The sequence below is a fragment of the Equus przewalskii genome, chromosome 4 (genome assembly GCF_037783145.1).
Source record: "Equus przewalskii isolate Varuska chromosome 4, EquPr2, whole genome shotgun sequence".
Classification (NCBI taxonomy): Eukaryota; Metazoa; Chordata; class Mammalia; order Perissodactyla; family Equidae; genus Equus; species Equus przewalskii.
The window spans coordinates 94271799-94297767 of record NC_091834.1 but is presented as its reverse complement, the minus strand read 5'-3'; the positions used below and the strand labels follow the sequence as shown (position 1 = coordinate 94297767).

At 37.3% G+C, this 25969-nt stretch overlaps 1 protein-coding gene across 1 annotated transcript; it reads right to left on the bottom strand.

The window, feature by feature from the left end:
* Positions 1–1190: 1190 nt before the first annotated feature.
* LOC103558275 (probable inactive serine protease 58) lies at positions 1191–25890 on the bottom strand. The gene is made up of 5 exons (XM_008531181.2): positions 24239–25890; positions 4935–5076; positions 2935–3179; positions 1990–2126; positions 1191–1557 (listed from the first exon to the last, which is right to left on the bottom strand). Exons 1-5 carry the CDS (start codon positions 24273–24275, stop codon positions 1387–1389), a joined length of 732 nt encoding a protein of 243 aa, XP_008529403.1. The 5' UTR covers positions 24276–25890; the 3' UTR covers positions 1191–1386.
* Between the last annotated feature and the right edge of the window lie 79 nt (positions 25891–25969).

Here is a 25969-nt window from a genome sequence, read left to right as displayed (position 1 = left end):
TAAACATGGTGAAAGAGAATAGTTTACCCAGGAAATCCATAGAAATGAAGACCCGTAATCGGATTTCTGAATGAACTCTCCAGGAAGCTGAAGTGGGTCTGACATTAATAAATAAATAAAAACAGAATAAACTAGGGGTAAATAGAAGCCAAAAACGTAACATATACACATGAGTGTAGAAGGGATCTTTGAAGCAGTCTATAAATAAGGTTATAGGTAATAAAATTAAAGGTAATCCCTCTCCTCCTGAGCTGAGAGATAGACACGATTGAATCAGAAGGGTGAAGACAAGGTGAGAATCTGAGAGTAGAGAAGAACCATCTACCTGACCACAGGGCAAGGCTTCCTATTCCCATTATTGCTGTGTTCTCCACTTACTTACATTGAAATTTGTTGGTCTGTACCAGGGATCCATTTTAATGCAATAGACTTAAAGAGCAGGGAATGGAAGATAAGCCCCAGCCCACGGAAAGAGAAAAAGGAACCAGAGAGGGAATGTAGCAGTGATTGGTAGGCATGTCAGGAGAGGGAGGTGGATGTGATGGTGACAGAAGACAGAGCACAGGCTACCTGAAGTCCTTGGTGGACTAAGTTAAAATAGGGGATAGGAAAGAAAGTCTTTGGAACCAATCATCTACAGGATTGGAGTTTAGGAGAAATTAACAGGGTACTTAGAAAGGTATTCACACTGTGATTTTAAGCAAATAAAAAAGCAGGAAATGGGGGGGAAAGTATTGGTAAAAGTCCATCCTACCATTTATGAAATTCTTGATATTTGTAATCTGCATTACAGCTGAGGTGCAAAATACAGAAATCCTTATTCCAAAAATTACACTGACCTTTGTGTGGCCTCAGCAAACCTAAGCAAAACTTGAATTCTATACATCATTTAAGTAGCTAATGGAAATATTAACTACAACCACGCATAGATACACACACACACACACACACAGACACTCAGGAGACACCTGGTCATTAGAAGAATTGCTAAATCACTTAATCAAATTTCAGCAAATTACTGCTCAGCTATGTGGTTTACATCTTGCTCAAATAGACTCCTGGTAGCTATTGTCCCTCATTTCCACTTGTCTTTTGTGTTCTTAGGATAAAGCAGAGAGTATTCAACAGAAATATCTGAATTGGTAGGATCCAAAAAGCTCCTGGATGAACTCCACTTCTTGAGAGCAGCATTCATGTTTTCGATGTTAGGAACATTTATTTATGAGTTGGGAATAAGCAAAGAAGCAGTTAAAGAAACTAGTGTCATGTCAACACCCAGAGTCATCACTGATCTCTTTTGAAATTCCAGTTGAGCCTAGATTCCAGAAAAGACTGAGACTGACATACATAATGTGGTTGCCGTGGATAAGCTGGTAATTAACGGTGTCAGTGGAGCTCTATATCAGCTTGTTTTGTAGAAATAATGTTGTTGATCCATGGAGTATAGCTGTAGAGGTCAGTGAAAACAACACTGTGTCCTGTCAGAATACATCCGTTTGCCCAAGACATAATTCCTTGTAATTCCCTGCCACATATGGCTGGTGCAGCTGTGACCACCTGCCAGACAGAGTAGAGGAGATCAGAACCTCCCTCCCACCTGAAAATTCCCCAAAAACTCCCCCTCCTCCAAAAAATTCCCCCCAAAAAAATCTGAACAAAAATGTGAGCCACTATATTTGCCATGCAAACTGGCCCAGGAGATAAGAAAATAGTGTAAAAGCTTCTTTCCACTGCACTAACTCCCTCTACCTTCCAGTCTTTCCTAGACAGAAATTTCAAAGGAGTAGCTGGAAGATAGCTTTACATGCCCCAAAAATCTATTTCTCATCTCTAAACAGGAGGGAGGAGAGAGAGAGGCATCATTCTTCAGCCCTTTACTCTCTGAACTCTTAGCCTGATTGCAAAATCCAGGATGAGAGGTAGCAGACACAAAGAGAAAGAGAAAGAGCAAAGACTGTGCTTGTGGGCAAATAAGATGAGAAAAGTTACCTGGCACTGCTCTTTGCTTCCTAGTATGTCTCCGAAACAGAAAAAGTCTTCAAGGAATTTTTCACCCAGGAATATTTTGCAGTTTAAATCAGAATTTATTTGAGCCTTAATGCTGTGCACGTTACCGTGTCGATGTCCTAAGCACAAGAAATAAAAGAGACTTTATTTCTTGTTTGCATTTTCACAAGGCATCCTGCCTCCTCCTCCTTCAGAGCTTCTGCTCAGTTAGAATGGACTGCACCATCGCTTAAACATCGTCCTGCCCAGGTTATCATCTCTGAAAGATGATCAGCATCAAGAGGGGGTTGGTGAGAAGACACTCCACACATCAAACAAGATCTGATTCTCTGCCATCACCAAGTTTGTGATGTTAGACAATTCGTTAAACTCCCTGAGTCTTGGTTGCCTCATTTATAACATATCAGTCCTAAGAAAATTTTTCTACGTGATGTATTATTACAATTGTATAATATGTATAGGATGCTTAGGGCCTGGTACTTAATTAGCGCTCAACAAATTGTAGCTATTATTATTGTTGTTGTAACTCATAACAATATTGCTCCTGTTAGATAAGGGGAAAATACAATTTTCACCAATTTGCAAATTAAGATTCAAAGAAGTTAAAGAATTTGCCCATAACCCTATAATCGATGGCAGAACCAATACCCAAACATAGATCCTTGAATCCCAGTCCCCTGCAGTCTATGTCATGTGTTACATGTATCTATCAGGATGTATGTATTTAGGATTTGATTCCCAAAGCCCAAAATGAGGCTTCTGCTCTAGAGAGCCAACATTGTTGCTCCATTTTAGTTTTACACATGTGCTTGGAAATCTGGCACTGGGCCTATAAGTTCCGATTCCTTCCCCCTAATTCCTCAGAGATCCTCAGGATGTGAATATATCCAAGAATACAACTAGTTCTTCTTTTTGACAGTCACTCACCAAATTCATTCTGTAACCAGGTGTGAATCAAGCAATCTTTAATTGGATTCTTCTTGAGAGTAGGCAACTGAAAAATCTGGCTGGAGAAGAAGGTGAGAGATATAGACAACTTTATCAGCATTAGGTCATTTTTAGGAGAAGTGACAGTGAAGTTTGGGTGAATGATGATCTCTTCATAAGGTAGAATCTCCCCAGGAAAGACTTGAGAATTTCGGGAACCACCATGAAAGATCACCTGAAGATCCCTGGAAAATGAAGGAGAGAAAAAATACTGATACTATCATACATCACAAGGCTAATTACACAAACACACAATTTCCTTCTATAGTGACCCATTTAACCTTCTCCTCTCATCTCCGTCCATTTGATCTTTTATGCATAGCTGCCACATGTGGTCACATAGGTTGTGCACTATACAATTCAATGGGTTGCCATTCACATACACTATAATGTGAATGGTGCCTCCAGGAGTTAAGCAATGCAACGGCTCTACTCTTAGCATAATTCCAGAGAGAAGTTCCTACTCAATACCTAGAAACAGTTGAAAGAAGCATGCAAATGGGTAGTCAAGGTTTCTAGGAAAGTAGTATGTTCTGTTAGGGAGGTTCCTTTGGGAGTTGGAGGGAACAGGAAATGTGAGACGGTACAAAGGAAATGAATGAAAGCTTAGAGAGTTGAAATATTTTAAGCCAGGGAGGATCATCCAAATACAATATGTTCTACTCATCTCTATCAAAACTTTGCTGGATAAACAGGGTTTTCTGGTGGTCTTTTGGGAGAACAATAGTCAAAAATCCTGGATGTTCCACTGAGATCCAGTTGAGATCTACTCACTAACATGGCTCAAGACCCTAAATTCAGAAGAGGATACTCCCCTGAGTCCCGAGTCTCCCATTCAGGGATCTCTTCAACCGCAGGGGTGAGATAAGTACCACACTGGTACTAAGCGCCAATTTTTTTGTTGAGCTCCCAAATGGTAAATTTTGTCTCCTAAAAACAGCATCATTTGTTTCAGTCTGTCCTTGTCGTTTTGTTGGGACACTTCGTTTATAAGATAAAATCTAAAGGGATAGGACAGAAATAGGCCTGATAAGTCCACCCTTCAGCCAACCCCAAGGATTGGCAAGTTTAGAAGATCTCATCAGAGCAAGCATCTTTTAGACAAACTTTGCTTTGGTTCACTTTTACAAGACATTATACAATATGATTTTCTTTACTCTTGTTTTTGTGTTTCTGAGAACCTCTGTACTTAGTTTCATCTGCTTGCAGCAAAGGATTTTTGCTGAGTCCTTAGTTAGGGGTGACTGGTCTTTGGCCAAATTGTTTTTACTGACTTTTGCAGTTCTCATTGGACCATTTCAGTCTGTTTGGTCCTCTATACCAAACACGTGCTCCTTCACGTTTAAATTTGTATACCTCTCTAATTGGTATAATTGCCCAAGGAAAATATGAAATTGCAGTGACCACTTTGAAGAACTTTTGACAAGAGCAAGACTGTTCATTTGAGAGATACATTAGAAGAAAAGGGGAAGAAACTCTCATGATAAAATTCTCCCTCTTGTCTGTCTAAATGAAAGATCACTTAAAGACCCCCTCCTCCCTTCCCACACCTCTGAAATTAATAAGTACTGGTGCTTTAATTATACAACTTGATGGAATTGTTAGGCCCAATTTATTGCCTAAATCAGCTGTAGTAACTCTCTTGTGCTCTGTGTTTGTCAAATTGGCTTTTTCTGTATGTAAGCTCACTCTCCTTTCTTGCAGAGGGAAAGTCATTTGTGTTTACAGTGTTCTTTACGTAAAACCGATCTCCTCTTATATTTTCTTTTTTCTTTCCTTTGCTTCTCTTTTTTCCTTCTCTTAATATATTTTGCAGTTTAATTTATCATGAAATATGTTTATAAGTAAATACAGAAGTTTATTTATATTGAAGAGAGTCCACGATAATTAGATGACTCCTTGGAGCCTTGAAACCCAGCAGGTTGATCCCCATCACTTACGGTAAGAAGCAGTGTGCTGCCGTCAACACCCACTGAGGGGCAACCAGAGTCCCCACACAGGACTGGTAACCAGAATTCAGGTGTAATATGTGGATAAGATGATTTTCCCCTTCCCTGTCTCTACTAACAAATGAAATACCACCTGGAACACAGAGAGAGGAGAATTAAGGAATATAATCCAGCCAATGAAAGGAAATTCAAGGATTATGGAGATTTCAGGATGCCAGTGCCAGATAAATCAATATTTACCACTTGTTAATCACTTAGCCCATACTCTATGGTATTAGAATTCTATTCTATACAAACACTATACTAAGTAAGTACTTCATGTACTTTTTAAATTTTAAATTTTCACAGAAAAAAACTGTGGAGTGGGTAAATTTTATATTACTTTATAGATTAAAAACTTTACATTAGGAAGCTTACTTAGGGTCATACAACTAGTGAACAATGGTTGGTTCAAGGATTCAGACTTCAGTCTATCTGACTCCAAATCCATGTATGCCCTTCTCCTCTATGTGACCTCCTACTTCTCCTCACCCTGTCTGCTGCTCTCCAGAATGGCTTAGCTCATTTTCAGTCTCACGAAGGCCTAAGGTTTCTTGGCTCAATCCACAGTTACCGCAATGCAACCTTTCCTACAGCTGCAGCCCCCTGACTTTTCCCACTAGTCAATTGCAGGGATGCACTGAGAGCAGTCATCATGACTCCAACAGAAATAAACTAATTAAATAAAATTAAAACTAAAACTTTAATCCTGGTGCCTGGTGCCTGGATTCAAATTCTGGCTCTATCCTTACTAGTAGTATGAATTTGAACAAATTATGTAAATCCTTATATCTTGATTGCTTTATTTGTACACTGAGATCATAACTGAACTTCTCTCCTAGGGTTGTTATAAGGACTAACTGTGTTAATATATGTAAATTGCTTGGAAGAATGTTTGGCATGTAATGAGTGTTCAATAAATGTTATTTCTTACTAATGTAGTTTCAAGAACATTTATATGTTGAGAAAATGAAAACAATGCTCAGAAAAAGACATAGACAAAGCCCCTCCATGAACCCTCAAATGACCAGACGTCAGATATTCACTGACATTTCCTTTATTTGCATTGTTGCTGTTTCTTTACCACTGATAGCTCTAGCCCTAATTTAATCCTCCTACCCCCTAAATAAAACTTTTGAGGTACCCAATTAACAAAGTGGTCCTTCTTCTTGACTGCATCTCATTCTAAACTCCATCTTCAGAATTATCCAGCACAAGCTCAAACCCTGCAAGACGCCCCTCCCCACTCCCCTTACTGGGGCACTTCTGAGGTTCTCTGGAGTGTGTTCTCCCTGCTGCATAATGCAAAATGAAACTCACTATTTTTTTAATTATTGGTGTGTTCTTGGTGGCATTTGGTTGGTGGACTCAATAATTTAGATCAAATCCTGCTTTCTCCACTTTAGGAAAGGAGACAGGAAAATAGAAAAATATTAGAAAAATAAATTTATGTTCCAATTTGGGATTCTCTCTCTGTGTCAATTTATGTTTCTCAGTGTATGGGCTTTTCATCTGTAGACAATAAGTAGTGAAGGAATAATGACTTGTATAATATCCCCAGCAACTAGCACAATTGTCTAGCACATAGTAGGAACTCAACATGTATGTATAACACAAATGAATTAATGAGAGATTGGAGTAGAATTCACTTTGTGTGCAGTGGCCCACTGGCAGGCTCTGAAATTAATGCAATAGTTTTCTGAATCCGTATGTGAAGCAAGAGCCATCAGAAGACTAAAAGTTAATGTTATGTATACATATATGTGTGCACTTTTTTCCAAATCATATATGCATGCATTTATTGAAAAAAAATTTACTGAATAATTATATGTACCAGGCAATATATTGCATGTTAAATATAAAAGGCAGAAGCAGGGGCCAGCCTGCTGGTGTAATGGTTAAGTTTGTGCACTCCGCTTCAGTGGCCCGGGGTTCACAGGTTCAGATCCTGGGTGCAGACTAGCACTGCCCATGCTGTGGCAGTATCTGACATAAAATAGAGGAAGACTGGCACAGATGTTAGGGCCCTGAGCTAACATGTGTGCCAATCTTCTTCACAAAAAATAATAATCATAAAGGCAGAAGTAGACTCTGGCTTCATGAAATGAGGGAGGTGGACAATAAGCAAATAGGCACATAAATGAATGGTTACTCAGTGTGACAAGGAAGCAACAGTGTTCTATGAGAAAGAATAATATGAGGGTGTAAATGAAGGGTCTAATTTGGTTTGCTTGGGTAAAGAAGTACTTGCTGGGTAAGTAAAAGTTGGTTCTGAGACATCAAAGATGAGAAAAACTGAGAAATATTTATGAAGTTCACAGTCCAGAGGCATAGGCTCACTAAAACACTGAGATCTAATCCTAAGACTATTAGATCCACCCACACCTCACCTACCACATTGCTAAAGGCCTGTTTTTTACAACAGCTCATTTGACCCAGTATACGATGTCTGGCTATCAGAAAAACCTTACAAGGGATATCAAAAGGCAAAAAACATGATTTGAAGAGACAGAGCAAGAATCAGGAATCAGATATGACAGGTGTGTTGTCATTGATTATTGGACCAGGAATTTAAAACAACTATAATTAATATTCCAATTAATAGTCTAAGGGCTGTAATGGATAAAGTAGACAGCATGCAAGAACAGAGGGGAAATGTAAGCAGAGAGCTGGAAATCTCAAGAAAGAACCAAAAAGGAATATTCAAGATAAAAAAAAAAACACTGTTACAGAGATGAAGAATGCCTTTGATGGGCTCAATGGACATGGTTGAGGAAAGAACTTTTGAGCTAGAGGATATATCAATAGAAAACTCCAAAGCTTAAAAGAAAAGAGAACAAAGACTGGAAAAGACAGAAAAGAATGCCCAAGTACTGTGAGACAACTACAAAATGTGTAACATATGCATAATGGGAATACCAAAAGGAGAAGACAGAAAGGAAGAGAAGAATATTTGAAACAATAATATCTGAGAATTTCCTCCAAATTAACAGCAAATATAAAACCACAGATCTAGGAAGCTCAGAGAACACTAAGCAGGATATTTGCCAAAAAAAAAAAAAAATCTACATCTAGGCATACCATTTTCAAATTACAGAGAACTAAAAGTAAAGAAAAAATCCTGAAAGAAGTTGGAGGAAAAAAAACACCTTGCCTATGCAGAAAGAAAGATAAGAATTATATCTAACGTCTCCTCAGAAACCATGCAAACAAAAAGAGAAGAGAGAAAAATATTGAAAGTATTGAGAGAAAATAAAACACCAACCTAGACTTCTGTACTCTGTGAAATTATCCTTCAAAAATGAAGGAAACATAAAGACCTTCCCAGATGAACACAAATTGAGGGAATTTGTTGCCAGTAGACCTATCTTGCAAGAAATGTTAAAATAAGATCTTTAAGAGAAGGAAAAAAATATATAGGTCACAAACTTGGATCTATATAAAGAAGAGCATAAAAGAAAGAATAAGTGAGGGCAAAAAAACCCTTTATTTTTGCTATTCTGAATTTATATAATAGATAACAGTTTTCTAAAATAATAATAGCAACAATGTATTTGATTATGTATCCTTATTTATATATATGTGTATATGCTTATGTATTAGTGAAATGAATGACAGCAATGATACAAGGGACAGAAAGGAGGAATTAGGATTATTTTGTTATTATAAATTACTTACACTACCTGTGAACTGGTATAGTGTTATCTGAGAGTGGACTATATTAGTTGTAAATATATGTTGCAAACTCTAAGGCAACCATATAAAAAAGTAAAAAAAAAGAAGTATAACTGATATGCTAAGAAAGGAGAGAAAATGGAATCATAAAATGCTCAATCAAAACCACAAAAGGCAGGAAAAAAGTGGAAGACAAAAGTAGGATTAAAGAACTAGGGCAGAGGCTGGCCTTGTGGGAAAATGGTTAAATTCTCATGCTCTGCTTCAGTGGCCCAGGGTTTCACTGGTTTGGATCCTGGGCATGGACATGGCACTGCTCATCAAGCCATGCTGAGGCAGCATCACCCATGCCACAACTAGAAGGACTGGCAACAAAAATACATAACTATGTACTGGGGGGATTTGGGGAGAAAAAGCAGAAAAAAAAGAACTAGGGCAACAAATAGAAAACAGTAACAAATATGGTATACATTAATCCAACTATATCAATAATCACTTTGAATGACAATGGTCTAAGTGCATCAATTAAAAGACAAAGATTGTCAGAGTAGATTGAAATATAAGGCTCAACTATACGTTGTCTACAAGAAACCCACTTTAAGTGTAAAGACACATATAGATTAAAAGTAAATGGATGGATGGGGCTGGCCCCGTGGCCGAGTGGTTAAGTTCGCGCGCTCCGCTGCAGGCGGCCCAGTGTTTCGTCGGTTCGAATCCTGGGCGCGGACATGGCACTGCTCGTCAGACCACGCTGAGGCAGCGTCCCACATGCCACAACTAGAGGAACCCACAACGAAGAATACACAACTATGTACCGGGGAGCTTTGGGGAGAAAAAGGAAAAAATAAAATCTTAAAAAAAAAAAAAAAAAAAAAAAAAAAAAGTAAATGGATGGAGAAAGATAACCATACTAATCAAAAAGAAAGCAGGACTAGTTATATTAATTTCAGACAGAGCAGACTTCAAAGACAGCAGGGTTATCAGAGATAAAGAGGGGCATTACATTACAATAGAGAGATCAATTATCCAAGGAGAAATAACAATCCTTAATGTGCATGTGCCTAGTGACAGAGCATCAAACTATGGGAGGTAAAAACTTTTAGAACTGCAAGGAAAAATAGATGAATCCACTATCATAGTTGGAAACTTCAACATCCCTCTGTTAGAAATGGACAGTTCCAGCAGGCTGAAAATCAGTTAAGACAGTTTAACTCAACAGCACCTTCAATCGATTGGATATAATTGACAATTACAGACTACTTTATGCAAAAACAGCAGAATATACCTTTTTCTCAAGCTCTTATGAAACAATCACCAAGATAGACCATGTTTTGGGCCATACAATACACCTTAACAAATTTAAAAGAATAAGAATCATATAATGCCTGCTCTCAGGTGACAATGGAATTAAACTAGAAATCAATAACAAAAAGATATCTGGAAAATCCCAAAATACATGGAGATTAAACAAGACACTTCCAAATAACACATGGGTCAAAGAAGAAATCTCAAAAGAAATTTTAAAATATTTTGAACTAAATGAAAATAAAAACACAATTTATCAAAATTTGTGGATGCAGTGAAAACAGTGCTGAGAGAGAAATTTTTAGCATTAGAGATATATATTAGAAAAAGAAAAAGATCTAAAATCAGTCATCTCAATTTCCACTTCAGGAAACTAGAAAAAGAAGCAAATTGAATTCAAAGTAAGCAGAAGAAAAGATATAACAATTAGAGCAGGAAATAAATTGAAAATAGGAAATTAATAGAGAAAATCAATGAAACTAAAAGCTGGATCTTTGAAAAGATCAGTAAAATCAATAAGTCTATAGCCAGGATAACCAAGAAAGAAAGAGAGATGACACAAATCACTAACATCAAAAACGAAAGAAGAGAGGCCCGCCCTGTGGCCAAGTGGCTAAGTATGCACACTCTACTTCAGCGGCCCGGGGTTTTGCCAGTTCGAATCCTGGGCACAGACATGGCACCACTCATCAAGCCATGCTGAGGCAGTGTCCCACATAGAACAGCCACAAGGAGCTAAAACTAGAATATATGACTACGTATTGGGGATCTTTGGGGAGAAGAATTTAAAAAAAAAGATTGGCAACAGATGTTAGCTCAGGTGCCAATCTTAAAAAAAAAAATGAAAGAAGAGACATCACTACAGATCTCATGGACATTGAAAGGATATTAATGAAATACTATTAAAGCTTTATGCGAAGATGAAATGGACCAATTCCTTGAAAGACACAACCCACCAAAACTCAAACAAGAAAATATAGACAATCTGAATATATCTATATCTATTAACGACATTGAATCAATAATAACACTCCAAAACAGAAAGCACTGGACCCAGAAGCTACATTGGTGAATTCTATGAAACATTTAAGGAAGAAATTATACCAATTCTCTACAGTCGTTTTCATAAGATAGAAGCAGAGAGAATCCTCCCTAACTCATTCTGTGAGACCAGCATTACCCTAATATCAAAAACAAAGATGTTACAAGAAAAAAAAACTACAAACCAATATCCCTCATGAACTGGATGCAAAAACCCTCAATAAAATATTACCAAATCAAATCCAACAATGTATAAAAAGAATTATACACCAAGACCAAGTGGGAGTTATCCCAGGTATGCAAGATTAGTTCAACACTTGAATTTCAATTAGGATCTTCCTCCCTATGTTTTCTTCTAGGAATTTTATGGTTTCAGGTCTTATGTGTAAGTCTTTAATTGATTTTGAGTTAACTTTTGTGAGCGGTGTAAGATAGGACTTCAATTTCATTTTTCTGCATGTGGCTATCCAGTTTTCCCAATACCATTTGTTGAAGAGACTATTCTCTCCCTGTTGAGTGTTCTTGGCTCCTTTGTCAAATATTAGTTGACAGTATATGTTGGGGTTTATTTCTAGGCTCTCTATTCTGTTCAATTGGTTTATGTATCTATTTTTATGCCAATACCATACTATTTTAATTACTATAGCTTTGCAGCATAGTTTGAAATCAGGAAGTGTGATGTTTCCAGCTTTGTTCTTTCTCAGAACTGCTTTGGCTATTCAGAGTCTTTTGTGGTTCCACACAAATTTTAGGATTGTTTTTTCTGCTACTGTGAAAAATACCGTTGGAATTTTGATAGGAATTGCATTGAATCTCTAGATGGTATTGGGTAGCATGGACATTTTAACAATATTAATTCTTCCAATCCATGAACACAGAATATCTTTCAATTTGTTTGTTTCTTCTTCAATTTCTTTCATCAAAGTCATGTAGTTTTCATTGTACAGATCTTTCACTTCCTTGGTTAAATTTATTCCTAAGTATTTTACTGTTTTTGATGCTATTGTGAATGAGATACTGTAAAACTCCTAGAAGAAAACATATGGAAGAAGCTCCTTGACATGTGTCTTGGCAATGATTTTTTGGATATGGCACCAAAATCACAAGAAACAAAAGCAAAAATCAAGAAGTGGGGCTACATTAAACTAAAAAGCTTCTGAAAAGCAAAAGAAACAACTAACAAAATGGAAAAGAAACCAACAGAATGAGAGAAAATATTTACAGATCATACATTGTATAAGAGGTTAATATCCAAAATGTATAAAGAATTCATATAAATAACAAAAAAACAATTAAGAATGGGCAGAGGAACTAAATAGACATTTTTCCAAAGACGACATACAAATGGCCAACAGGCAGATGGAAAGGTGGTCAACATCTCTAATGATCAAGGAAATGCAAATCAAAACCATAATCAGATATCATCTCACACCTGTTTAGAATGGCTATCATCAAGAAGACAAGAGAGAACAAACGTTGAAAGTGCAGAAAAGGGAACCCTTATGCACTGCTGGTGGGAACATAAATTGGTGCAGCCACTATGGAAAACAGTACGGAGGTTCCTCAAAAAATTAAAACTAGAAGCACCATATAATCCAGCAGTCTCACTTCTCAATACATATCCGAAGGAAATAAAAACAGAATATCAAAAAGATATCTGCACTCCCACGTTTATTGCAGCATTATTCACAATAGCCAAGACTTGGAAACAACCTAAGTGGCCATCAATGGATGAATGAATAAAGAAGATGTGGTACATCCATCTACAATGGAATATTATTCAGCCATAAGAAAGAAGGAAATCCTGACATTTGCAATAACATGGATGAAACTTAAGGGCATTATTCTAAGTGAGACAAGACAGACAGAGAAAGACAAATACTGTATGATACCACTTATACATCAAATCTAAAAAAGCCGAACTCATAAAAACAGAGAGTAGAATGGTGGTTACCAGGGGCTAGGAGGTGGGTAAATTGGAGAGATGTTGTTTAAGGGCACAAACTTGCAACTAGTAGATAAGTAAGTCCAGAGGTGTAATGCAAAGCATAGTGATTATAGTCAACAATACTGTATTATAAACTTCAAAGTTGCTAAGAGACTGGATGTAAATTGTTCTAACCACAAAAAGGAAATGATGATTATGTGATGTGATAGAGGTGTTAGCTAATGCTATGATAGTAATCATATTGTAATATATAAATGTATCAAACCAACACATTGTATACTTCACACTTACACAATGTTACATGTCAATTAAATCTCAATTTAAAAAGGATGTCACTTAATGTAATCCATCATAAAAACAGGCTAAGAAAGAAAAATCACGTAGATGCAGAAAAAGCAGTTGACAGAATCCAATAGCCACTCATGATTTAAAAAAAAAAAAACTCTCAGTAAACTAGGAATACAAAAGAACTCCCTCAACTTGATAAACAAAAACCCTACAGCTAACACGATACTTAGTGGCAAGAAACTGGAAGTTTTCCCACTAAGATCAGGTTCAAGGCAAGGATATTCCTTCTCATCACTCCTTATCAATATCATACTGGAAGTCCTACCTAATACAGTACGACAAGAAACAGAAGTAAAATGTATACAGACAGGGACAGAAGTAAAACTTTCCTTATTTGCCGATGACATGATCATCTATGTAGAAAATCTGAAAGAATTGACCCAAAAAAAAGAGAAGAAAAACACCCAGAACTAAGTGATTATAGCAAAGTGGCAGAATATAAGGTTAATTCCAAATGTCAGTTGCTTTCCTATATGCCAGCAATGAACAAGTGGAATTTGAAATTAAAAACAATACAAGCATACCTTCTTTTATTGTGTTTCACTTTACTGTGCTTCACAGATACTGCATTTTTTTTTTTTTTTTACAAATACCAGGTTTGTGGCAACCCTGCATCAAGCAAGTCTATCAGCGTCATTTTTCCAATAGCATTTGCTCACTTCAAGTCTCTGTGTCACATTTTGGTAATTCTCACAATATTTCAAACTTTTTCATCATTATTATATTGGTTATGGTGATGTGTGATCAGTGATCTTTGATGTTACTCCTGTAATTGTTTTGGGCTGCCATGAACCGTGGCTATATAAGACAGCAAATAATCAATAAATGTGTGTTATCTACTACTGCCCCACTGATCAGCTGTTCCCCCGTCTCTCTCCCTCTCCTTAGGCTTCCCTATTCCCTGAGACACAATATTGAAATTAGGCCAATTAATAACCCTACAATCGTGTTTAAGTGTTCAAGTGAAAAGAAGAGTCGCATGTCTCTCACTTTAAATCAAAAGCCAGAAATGATTAAGCTTAGTGAGGGAGGCATGTCAAAATATGAGATAGGCTGAATTTAGGTCTCTAGTGCCAAACAGCTAGCCAAGTTGTGACTGCAAAGGAAAAGTTTTTGAAAGAAATTAGAAGTGCCACTCCAGCGAACACATGAATGATAAGAAGGCAAAACAGCCTTATTGCTGATATGAAGAATGTTTCAGTGGTCTGAGTAGAAGATCAAACCAGCCATAACATTTCCTTAAACCAAAGCCTAATCCAGAGCTCTCTACGAAGGCTGAGAGAGGTGAGGAAGGCAAGGAAGAAAAGTCTGAAGCTAGCAGGGGTTGGTTCATGAGGTTTAAGGAAAGAAGCCGTCTCCATAACATAAAAGTTCAAGGTGAAGCAATAAGTGCTGATGTAGAATTGCACCAAGTTATCCAGAAGATCTACCTAAGATAATTAATGAAGGTGGCTACACTAAACAACGGATTTTTAATGTAGATTAAACAGCCTTATATTTGAAGAAGATGCCATGTAGGACTTTGATATCTAGAAGGAAGAAGTCAATGCCTAGCTTCAAAGCTTCAAAGGATGGGCTGACTCTCTTGTTAGGGGCTAATGCAGCTGGTGACTTTAAGTCAAAGGTAATGCTCATTGACCATTCCAATAATCCTAGGGCCCTTAAGGATTGTGCTGAATCTACTCTGCTTGTACTCTATAAATGAAACAACAAAGCCAAGATGACAGCACATTTGTTTACAACATGGTTTACTGAATATTTTAAGCCCTGTGTTGAGACCTATGGCTCAGGAAAAAAGATTCCTTTCAAAGTATTTCTGCTCATTGACAATGTACCTGGTCACTCAAGAGCACTGATGGAGATGTACAACAAAGTTACTGTTGTTTTCATGCCTGCTAACACCACATCCGTTCTGTAGCACGTGTGTCAAGGAGTAATTTCAACTTTCAAGCCTTATTATTTAAGAAATACATTTCGTAAGGCTATTGCTGCCATAGATAGTGATTCCTCCAATGGATCTGAACAAAGTCAATTGAAAACCTTCTGGAAAGGATTCACCATTCTAGATGCCATTAAGACCAATCATGATTCATGAGAAGAGGTCAAAATATCAACATTAACAGGAGTTTAGAAGAAATTGATTCCAACCCTCATGGGTGACATTGAGGGATTCAAGACTTCAATGGCGGAAGTGACTGCAGATGTGGTAGAAATAACAAGAGAATTAGAATTAGAAGTGGAGCCTGAAGATGTGACTGAATTGCTGCAATCTCCTGATAAAACTATAAGGGCTGAGGAGTTGCTTCTTACGCATGAGCAAAGAAAGTGGTTTCTTGAGATGAAATCTATTCCTGGTGAAGATCTGAAATGACAACAAGGGATTTAAAATATCACATAAACTTATCTGATAAAGCAGTGGCAGAGTTTGAGAGGATTGACTCCAATTTTCAAAGTTCTACTGTGGGTAAAATGCTATCAAACAGCATCGCATGCTATAGAGAAATTGTTCATGAAAGGAAGAGTCACACAATCCAGCAAACTTCATTGTTGTCTAATTTTGAAAAATTTCCACAGCCATGCCAGCCTTCAGCAACCACCCTGATCAGTCAGCAGCCATCAACATAAATGCAAGACCTTCCACCAGCAAAAATATTACAACTTGCTGAAGGCTTAGATGACGGTTAGAATTTTTTCACAATAAAGTATTTTTAACTAAGGTGTGTACACTGATATTTTATACATAATGCTACTGCACACTTAGATTACAATATCATGTAAACATAACTTTTACATGCATTGAGAAACCAAAAAATTGGTGTGACTCACTTTATTGCGATATTCACTTTATTGTGGTGGTCTGGAACCAAGCCCGCAACATCTCCAAGGTATGCATGTTCCTTTTACATTAGCACCCCAAAAAATGAAATAGTTAGGTATAAATCTAGCAAAATGTATACAAGATCTGTATGAGGAAAACTACAAAAGTGTGATGGACAAAATCAAAGAACTATATAAATGAAAGGATATCCCATGTTCCTGGATAGGACGACTCAATATTGTCAAGGTATCAGCTCTTCTCAACTTGGTCCATAAATTCTATTCAATCCCAATCAAAATCTCATCAAGTTATTTTGTGCATATAGACAAACTGATTCTAAAGTTTATATGGAGAGGCAAAAGACTCAGAATAGCCAACACAATATTGAAGTAGAAGAACAAACTTGGAGGACTGACAGTACCTAACTTCAAGACATACTATAAAGTTACAGTAATCAAGACAGTGTGGTATTGGTGAAAGATTAAACAAATAGATTAATAGAACAGAATAGAGAGCCCAGAAATAGACCTACATAAATATAGTCAACTGAATTTTGACAAAGGAGCAAAGGCAAGACAATGGAGCAAAGATAGTCTTTTCAACAAATGCTGCTGGGACAACTGGACATCAGCCTGCAAAAAAATGAATGTAGACGTAGACCTTATACCTTTCATAAAAGTTAATTCAAAATAGATCACGTATTTGAATTTTAAACACAATACTATAAAACTCCTAGAATATATCATAGAAGAAAATCTAGATGACCTTGGGTATGGCAATGACTTTTAGATAAAACACCAAAGGCATGATCCATGAAAGAAATAATGGATAAGCTGGGCTTCACTAAAATCAAAAAGTTGTGTTCAGCAAAAGACAGTGTCAAGTGAATGAGAAGACAAGCCACAGACTGGGAGAAAATATTTGCAAAAGACACACTGGACAAAGGACTGTTATCCAAAATATACAAATAATTCTTAAAATTCAAAAATAAGAAATCGAATAACCTGATTAAAAAATGGGCCAAAGACCTTAACAGACACTAACAAAAAAAGATATCCTGATTGCAAATAAGCATATGAAAAGTTGCTCCATATCATATGTTATCAGGGAAATGCAAATTAAAATAACGAGATACCACTACACATCTATTAGAATGGCCAAAATCCAGAATACTGACAACACCAAATGCTAGTGAGGATGTGGAGCAACAGTAACTCTCATTCATTGCTGATGGGAATAAAAAATGGTAAAGCCATTTGGAAGACAGTTTGATCTAAAACCACAAAACGAAACGTGCTCTTACCATACAATCCTGTAATAATGTTACTTGGTATTTACTCAAAGGAACTGAAAACATATGTCCACAAAGCCTGCAAGTGGATGTTTATAGCAGCTTTATTCATAATTGCCAGAACTTGGAAGCAACCAAGATGTCTTGAGTAGGTGAATGGATAAACTGTGGTACATACAGGCAATAGAATATTATTTAACACTGAAAAAATGAGCTATCAAGCCATGAAAAGATATGGAGAAACCTTAAATACATATTACTAAGTGAAAGAGAAGCAATCTGAAAAGTCTACGTACTGTATGATTCCAACTATATGACATTTTGGAAAAGGCAAACTACGGAGACAGTAAAAAGATCAGTATATGCCAGGGGTTGGTGGGGAGGGGCAGAAGCATGGGAAGGTGGATGAATAAGTGGAGCACAGAGGATTTTTAGGACAAATTACTCTGTATGATATTATAATGTGGATATATGTCATTATACATTCGTCCAAGCCTACAGAATGTACAAAACCAATAGTGAATCTTAAGGTAAACTATGGACTTCGGGTGATTATGATGTGTCAACGTAGGTTCACCAGTTGTAACAAAGGTACCATTCTGGTGAGCAATTTGCATAATGGAGGAGGCAATGCATATACATGGAGGAGGATATGGGCAATCTCTGCACCTTCCCCTCAATTTTTCTGTGAACCTAAAATGTCTCTAAAAAAATTAAATCTTTTTCAGAAAAATTGACATCAATTTTACACATCTTCAAAAAAATAAGAGAGGATACTTCAAAACTACTTTAATGATGCCAGTATTACCACGATAACAAAACCATACAAAGAGAGTATAAAAAAGAAAACAGACCAATATCTTTAATGAACTTAAACACAAAAATCCTCAACCAATATTAGGAAATCAAATCCAGTAATGTGTAAAAAGAATTATACACCACTACCGAGTGGGGCTTATTCCAGGCATACAAGTCTGGTTCCATATTTGGAAATCAACCAATGTAATCCACAATATCAACAGGCTAAAAAGGAAAATTTATTATGTCAATTAATGCAAGGGAGTGGGAAGAGGTTGACAAATCCAACATCCACTCCTAATAAAAACTCTCAGTAAGTTAGAAAAAATAGTTATCTCAATTTTATAAAAAGCATCTACAAAAACCTACAGCTAATATCATACTCAATGGTGAAAAACTGAATGCTTTCCCCCTAAGACCTGAAACAAGACAATCTTGTTCACTTTCATCACTCTTACTCAAAATAGATTGTACATTCTTGCCACTGCAACAAGGCAAAGAGAAGAAATAAAAGACAAATCAATTGGAAAGGAAGAAATATAACTGTCCCTATTTGTAGGTGACATGATTGTCTACATAGAAAATTCCAAGGAATCTACAAAAAACTCCTAGAATATGTGAGTTCAGCAAAGTCACAGGATACAAGATCAAGACACAAAAATCAATCACATTTCTATATACTAACAATGAATATATGGAACCCAAAATTAAAAAGGCAATACCATATACAATCAACCCAAAGAAAAGTAAATAATTAGGCATATAGTTAACAAAATATGTACTGAATCTTTATGCTGAAAATTACAAAATGCTGACGAAAGAAATTAAAGGAGAACTAAATAAAAGGAATGACATGCTGTGTTCATAGACTGGAAAACTCAGCAAAGTAAAGATGCCAATTCTCTCCAGACTGTTCTATAGGTTTAATGAAATTCTTATCCAAATTCCAGCAAGCTTTGTTACATACAGAAAGAAGTTTATTGAAAATTTTATAGGAAAACCATAGGCCCTAGAACAGCTAACACAATCTTTAAAAAGAATAATAAAGTGAAAGAGATCACTCTACCCGTTATTAAGACTTACTTATATAGTTACGGCATCAAGACGATGTGGTATTGGCAGAGGAACAAACACACAGATCGATGGAACATAATAGAAAATCCAGAAATAGACACACATAAGTATGCGCAACATATTTTTGACAAAGGTGCAACAGTAATTCAATGGAAGAAGTACAGCCTTTTCAACAAATGGCACTAGAGCAATTGGACATCCATAGACGAAAAAAAACCTTCATGTAAACCTCACACCCAAACAAAATTTAACTTAAAATGGATTACAGCCTTAAATATAAAATATAAAACTTAGAAGGGAAAAAAAGAGAACATTTTCAGTATCTGGGGCTACACAAAGAGTTCTTACACTTGACACCAAAACCAAAATCCATAAAAGAAAAAATTGAATCTCATCAAAATTAAAAGTGTCTGCCATATAAAAGGCCCTCTGAAGAGGGTTTAAAGACAAGTTACAGATTAGAAAATACGTGTTCAAACCTCATATCTGACAAAGGACTTGTATCTAAACCACTCTCAAAACTCAACAGTCAAAAAGATAAACAACCTAATTAGAAAATGGGCAAAAGACAAGAACACACACTGCACTGAAGAGAATATATACATGGTAAATAGGCATATGAAAAGATATTCAACATCATTAGTCATTGGGGAAATGAGCATTAAAACTACAATGAGATATTACTATATATCTAACAGAATGGCTAAAAGGAAAAATAGTGACAACACCAAATGCTGACAAGGATATGAAGAAAACAGCTCATGCATACATTGCTGGTAGGAATGTAAAATGGTGCAACCAGTCTGGAAAACAATTTGGCAGATTGGAATGAAGCAAAACATACCATTACCACATGGTCAGAAATTGCATTCTTAGACACGTATCCAAGGCAAATAAAAATTTATTATCACACAAAAATGTAGCAGCTTTATTCGTAAAAGCCAAAAACTGGAAACAACCTACATGTCCTTCAGTGAGTGAAGGATTAAACAAAACTGTGGTACATCCATACCATGGAATAATACTCAGTAATAAAAAGGAACAAACTATATGTACACAATTTGGATGAATCTCAAGGGAATTATGCTGAGTGAGAAAAGCCAGTCCTAAAATACAACATACTGTATGATTCCATTTGTACAACTTTAGTGAAACAACAAAATTATTGAAATGGAGAACAGATTAGTAATTGCCATGGGTTAAGGAAGGGGAGTATGGAGGAGGAAGAATGAAATGGTGCATCTGAAAAGGGCAATATGAAGGATAATGTGGTGATGGAACTGTTCTGTGTCTTGAAAGTGTCGGTGGATGCATAAACCTACACATGTGATAAAATGGTATAGAATTAAATACATACACACACACAAATACAAGTACAACTGGGGAAAGCTGAATAAGCTCTGTAGATTACACCAATGTCAATTTCATGGTCTGATACTGTACTATAGTCATACAAGATGTTATCATGGTGGAAACTGGATGAAGGTACATGGAACTCCTCTGTACATTTTTTAGAACTTCCTGTAAATATACAATTATTTTTCAAAATAAGTATTTAAACCAAGAAAGGCAGTTAGAACTCTTCGTAGCTGATGCGGGGTCGGTGAGCCGAGTAGTCAAAAGATTTCTTAGACTCTTAAGATCTGGCAGTAGTGCTCTTTTATTTAGAGAATAGAATAGCACGGGGACAGGACCCATGGGCAGTCAGAACTGCTGCTGGCATGGGGAGCTGCTGCTGCTACGGGCATGGGGACAGGACCCACGGGCAGTCAGAGCTGCTGCTGCTGCTGCCCCGAGTTGAGGGTTAGGGCTAATTTTATAAGGCATGGGTATGTGAGTCATCTCTTTACAAGACAAAGAAAAGAACATGAAAAAAAGTTAAAATGGTATCAGTGCAGGTGGGGTCTGGTCATTGGGTGATCCCATGACTTTTAGACAAGAATCAAATTGGATTAAGTAAAGGTCAGAAGCCACCATTCTAAATCATTTACATGAGATTGCCAGACAGCAACCAACTTAAGTTCTTGCCTTCCCCATTAAGAGTTTCTAGGGACAAGGTCATCTCTCTTCTTCTTCCTGGTACAGAGAGGGAGGCACCTTTTACAGATAGAGATTTACCTTACAAATGTAAATGTGTCCCAACAAGGGCAAGTTCCATTCCTCAGAGCCTCCTTCCCTGTCCCAGTTTATCGAAAGCAATCAGCCCCAAACAATCCCGGTGCCAAAGAGACATATCCTGGGGTGGCCAATTTCAGGTCCCTATAAGATCATCCCCCCTTCCTTCACAAATGCAAATATCTCTCAAAGAGCAAGCAAATTCCAGTCCTCGGAGCCTGCTTCTCATCTGCAGTTTTTTTTAAATTAACCAGCCTAAAATCCTCATCAATAGCTATGTCTTTTACACATTTTCTTTCCATAAACTCTTCCCAAGAATCTTTTCCACTCATTCCTATGAATTCAAATTCTGTCAACATTCCCCAAATTCCAAAATCTGTATCCAACTCAGACTGCTGTCTTGAGTTCCAGACCCTTATATTTAAGTGGACATTCCCATTTGATGTCTCAAAGGAACCTCAAACTCAGTAAGTCAAAAATGTAACTTGTCTTCTTCCCCAAATACCTCTTTCTTTCCCAGTGTTACCTATTTCAGTAAATTGTACCACCATTCATCCAACCAGAAATCTGGATGACATCCTTTACTTTTCCCTACCCTTCATTCCTCACATTCAATTGATCATCACTTCTACCTCATTGTTCTCTCTGGAATCCCTTTACTTTATTTCATACTCTCTGCCACCACCCTAGTCCATTAGGCTGTCTGGAAAGCTCCAACAGTCTCTTAAATTTCTCTTTCAGATCTTTCCCACCCCCAACCCATATCTCTACTCAAATCCATTCTCAATACTGAAGTCACATGAATATTTTTAAATCATTAATATGGTCATATAATTCCCATATTTAAAACTCTTTACAGGCTTTTTATTACATCCAGGGTCATTTCTAAAATCAAGGCTAAAATCCTCTACTGTATGACTCTTAATCCACATCCTTCCTCTGCACTCCAGCCACACAAGTGGTCTTTTAGTTAAAGAAGTCACACCTCATGACCTTCACACTTGCTGGTTCCTCTTTCTGACACAACCTAACCACCCCCTACCTCACTTAACTTGGTTAACTCCACTCAGTCTAATACAGCTTTAGAAAGCATTGCCTGTCCTTAAAAGGTAAGATGTTATTTTTCCCCTGTGGTATATAAGGAAACTGAGGTTCAGAGATGTTTGGGTATTTGTCCTAGGCCACATAACTATTAAGTAGGAGAGCATAATTGCCTAGTTACAGAGCCATACTAATTTCATTATCGGCAAGTTACTTAATTACTCTGTGCCTCAGTTTCCTTATCAATAAAATGAGAAAAATAATAACACTTATCTCACAAAGTTGTCATAAGAATTAAATGAGATAATATGTAGAAAACAGAGCAGTATCTGTTATATAAGTATATACTCTTACAGTGGTGGATTACTCTTATTATTACACATTATGTTTTAAAGCCCAAAGAGCAAAATCTACCTTTTCCTTTTGAACTGCCAAGAGATTTTCACATATTGATATATATGGGGTAACTATTCTAGTTTAAAAGTGATTTGGCTTGAACTAAAAAGCCTGACTTATGGCCTATCAAACATATATTGTACATCTGCTTATCCATTAAAGTAAAGAATGCACTCTCTTAGGATAAGAATGTGTACTTCCCCTCCTATGCTCTATTGGTAACACCCAGATTAATCCCTTTCCTGACATCAGGGTCATGGCGACCTACGAATTTGCAAATGAATACCTCTTTGAAATTTTGATGGAAATGTATCCTGTGTGTGTTTAATGTATGTTCCGTGTTCTAAAAAGATCTAAGACTGTACTGAAACCTACGCTTCTCCAGATTGCCTTCTAAGGCCTTCCTGGGTGATAATCCTCACTCTGGCTCATAATAAACTCAACCCAGGTTGGTGGTGAATTATTTATGTCGACAGAACCTTATAGCAGAACACCTGCTGTTCTTGCTTTTTATGTCTTTTATGAATTCATATGCCCCCTTCCAGGCTCCTATCTCCATCCTCCCTTCTGGCATGTCTCAATGTTTCGGTGCAAGAACTTTATCAGACATCCAGAGGAGGTTTTAAGCCCATTAAAGTTTTAGTTAGGCCTACAATGACTGAGCATGTATGGAAAATGACTAGCATATCACCTATTTCCCAAACTTTCGTGCTCCTAATCCACCAGCTCTCTCTCTCTAACATATGACAAATAAAAATGGCAAGCAATAGGATATATTGAAGTATATGAGGAAGCCATTTGGTGTAAACCTAATTCTGCCTGACCTTGTCTTTCCAAAAGGTCCTGACGTGGCCGTTGAGCATGCATTGTATATCTGCTTTAGACACTCCCTATGGCAAGAACAAAGGCCCTTGAGATAAAGGTGCCACTTCCCTCCCCCTCCCAACGTTGGCATTTCCTTAAGGATTAAGCATCTTTCCTTAGGCTAGGAACTGATTGCTGCGCTCATCTGTGACCACCCAGCTCAAGACAATAGACTTGCCTCCTGCTACGCCTGCTGAGACAGCAGACCCGCTACCTGCTGTGTCCATCAAGTGCTGTGCCGACAGGGCAATCTTGTGACTATTGTGGGAGGGACATTTCAATCACATGTGAAACATCCTGTTTGGGGGTATTGTATCACTCTGTATACCTCATTTCTTTGGTGGTCTTTCTTTCCTTCGGAGGGGGGGGGGGGGCGAAAAAAGGCCCCGGGTCATGGTTGTCAGATTTTAGCTCAGAATAAACTCTCCCAAATTTTCGTTTATAGATTGGTTATGGATTATTTTCATTGACACATAGCTTCACAGCCTCACTCCCAAAACAGTCCTAACCTATTTGACAAAGAGATACCTTCAGTCACTCACCAGTCACCATCAGCAAGGTCAAAAGGATATACTTCATGTTGATGCCTGAATCTTGTCCTGAGGAATAAAGATGTAGTGGAAACTAACAGGCACAAAGCAGGGATAGAACTTATACCCTACTTGAGGATTCTGAACAGCAGGAGAAGATGCAGGTGGGAGAACTGGGGATGAGGATTCTACAAAATTCTGTCTTCTGGAGGTCTCTCCTTCAAGTCTTGATCTTCAGTGTAAAAAACAATTCATCAGTCGCACTTGCCCACTCTCTCTTGTCAGTAGGCATAGAAATCTTCTCAGTCTAACTGAAACCTGGCCTAAGGGAAGATGAGCTCCAGGGATCTGAGCTTTATCCACCTCATCTAGGGAACAGAATTCCAATGTAGGAGTCATGTGAACCTTCCATGGAGTTAAAATTCATCTCAAGTTTCTTCCTTAGCCTCTCAGTTCTTTTCACCAGTTCCTTCCCCACAATGTGTGACTAGCATCCCTCCCCCTAAATGTCCCACTGACCCCTCTCCTTTCTGAACTACTCTGATGAAGCAGAGCGCTGTCTCCACCCCTCTGTGTGACATTGACTCCCTTCCCCTTTATGCGTGTCACACCAGCCCACTCCTCCTCAGAACCGCTTCACTTGTACAGGTCACATCTCACAACCACAGACACCATTTGAAAAAAAGTTCCCAACCAATACCAATACCAGTGAATCTTGTCAGATCTCTAAATTTGTTGTTACTACACTGCCGTCTCAGACACGGTTCTCTCTCTCTCTCTTTCCTTCTCTGAAGCTGCCTTTTTCAAATTGATTTTTGGTGGCAAAATATAACAAGAATATTACTTAAATAGAAAATCAGACGGCAGAATGAGATGATAATAGATTTAGAGTCCCTATAGACCTGAGATATTCTGTGGAATGAGGCTGGGGACAGATGTCTCTGTATGTACACAGAATCTATAATAACACTAATAGATAAAGAAACTTAATGATGAGGAAATGTTGAATATGATACACACACACCCCCCCATCCATCCATAGGATTCTAAAGTTATTTTTTCAAAGAGAAGTTTTAAGAACAATGTCCATATCAGATATCAGTATCCTAAAACAAATAGATAAAAAACAAATGGAATTTGCAAAGTAAAGGAAGCATTCAAAGGCTAAAGTAATATAAAAAGTTAGTATTGAAACAAGAAAGCCCACACTTGAAAATAGTTTGATAAGCTTGGGAAAAAGTGTGTGGGGTGGGTAGGCAGGCAAACAGGGGATGAGAAGAGAGGGTGACAAAGACAAGATGAGATAAGGATCAAGGGAGGTCCCTAAATCATGCTAGGAGTTTACCCTATAGACAGTAGGGAACTGCTGAAGAGTTTTATGAAGGAGACTAATATGATCTTATCTGTATCTCAGGAAAAAAAATAGTTCTGAGTATAAGACAGAATGTCAAGTGGAGCAACAGTAGATGGGCAAATACATTAGTTCCAGCAAGACAAGATTATGGCCTGGATAAGGTTGACAGCAGTTAAGAATGGAAAGACATGGATGGATTTTAGAGATTTCTAGAATTAGGATGAACTTGGGATTGAGTGGTGAGAAAAAGAGAGAGATCAAACAAGTGGAAGGTAGAATTGTCTCCTAAGATAAGGAAAACAGGCAGAAGAATGAATTTGAAAGGCCAGAGGAGTTTAATTTTGACATGAGAAGTTTCAGAGGTCTATAGGTGATACAAACAATGGTTT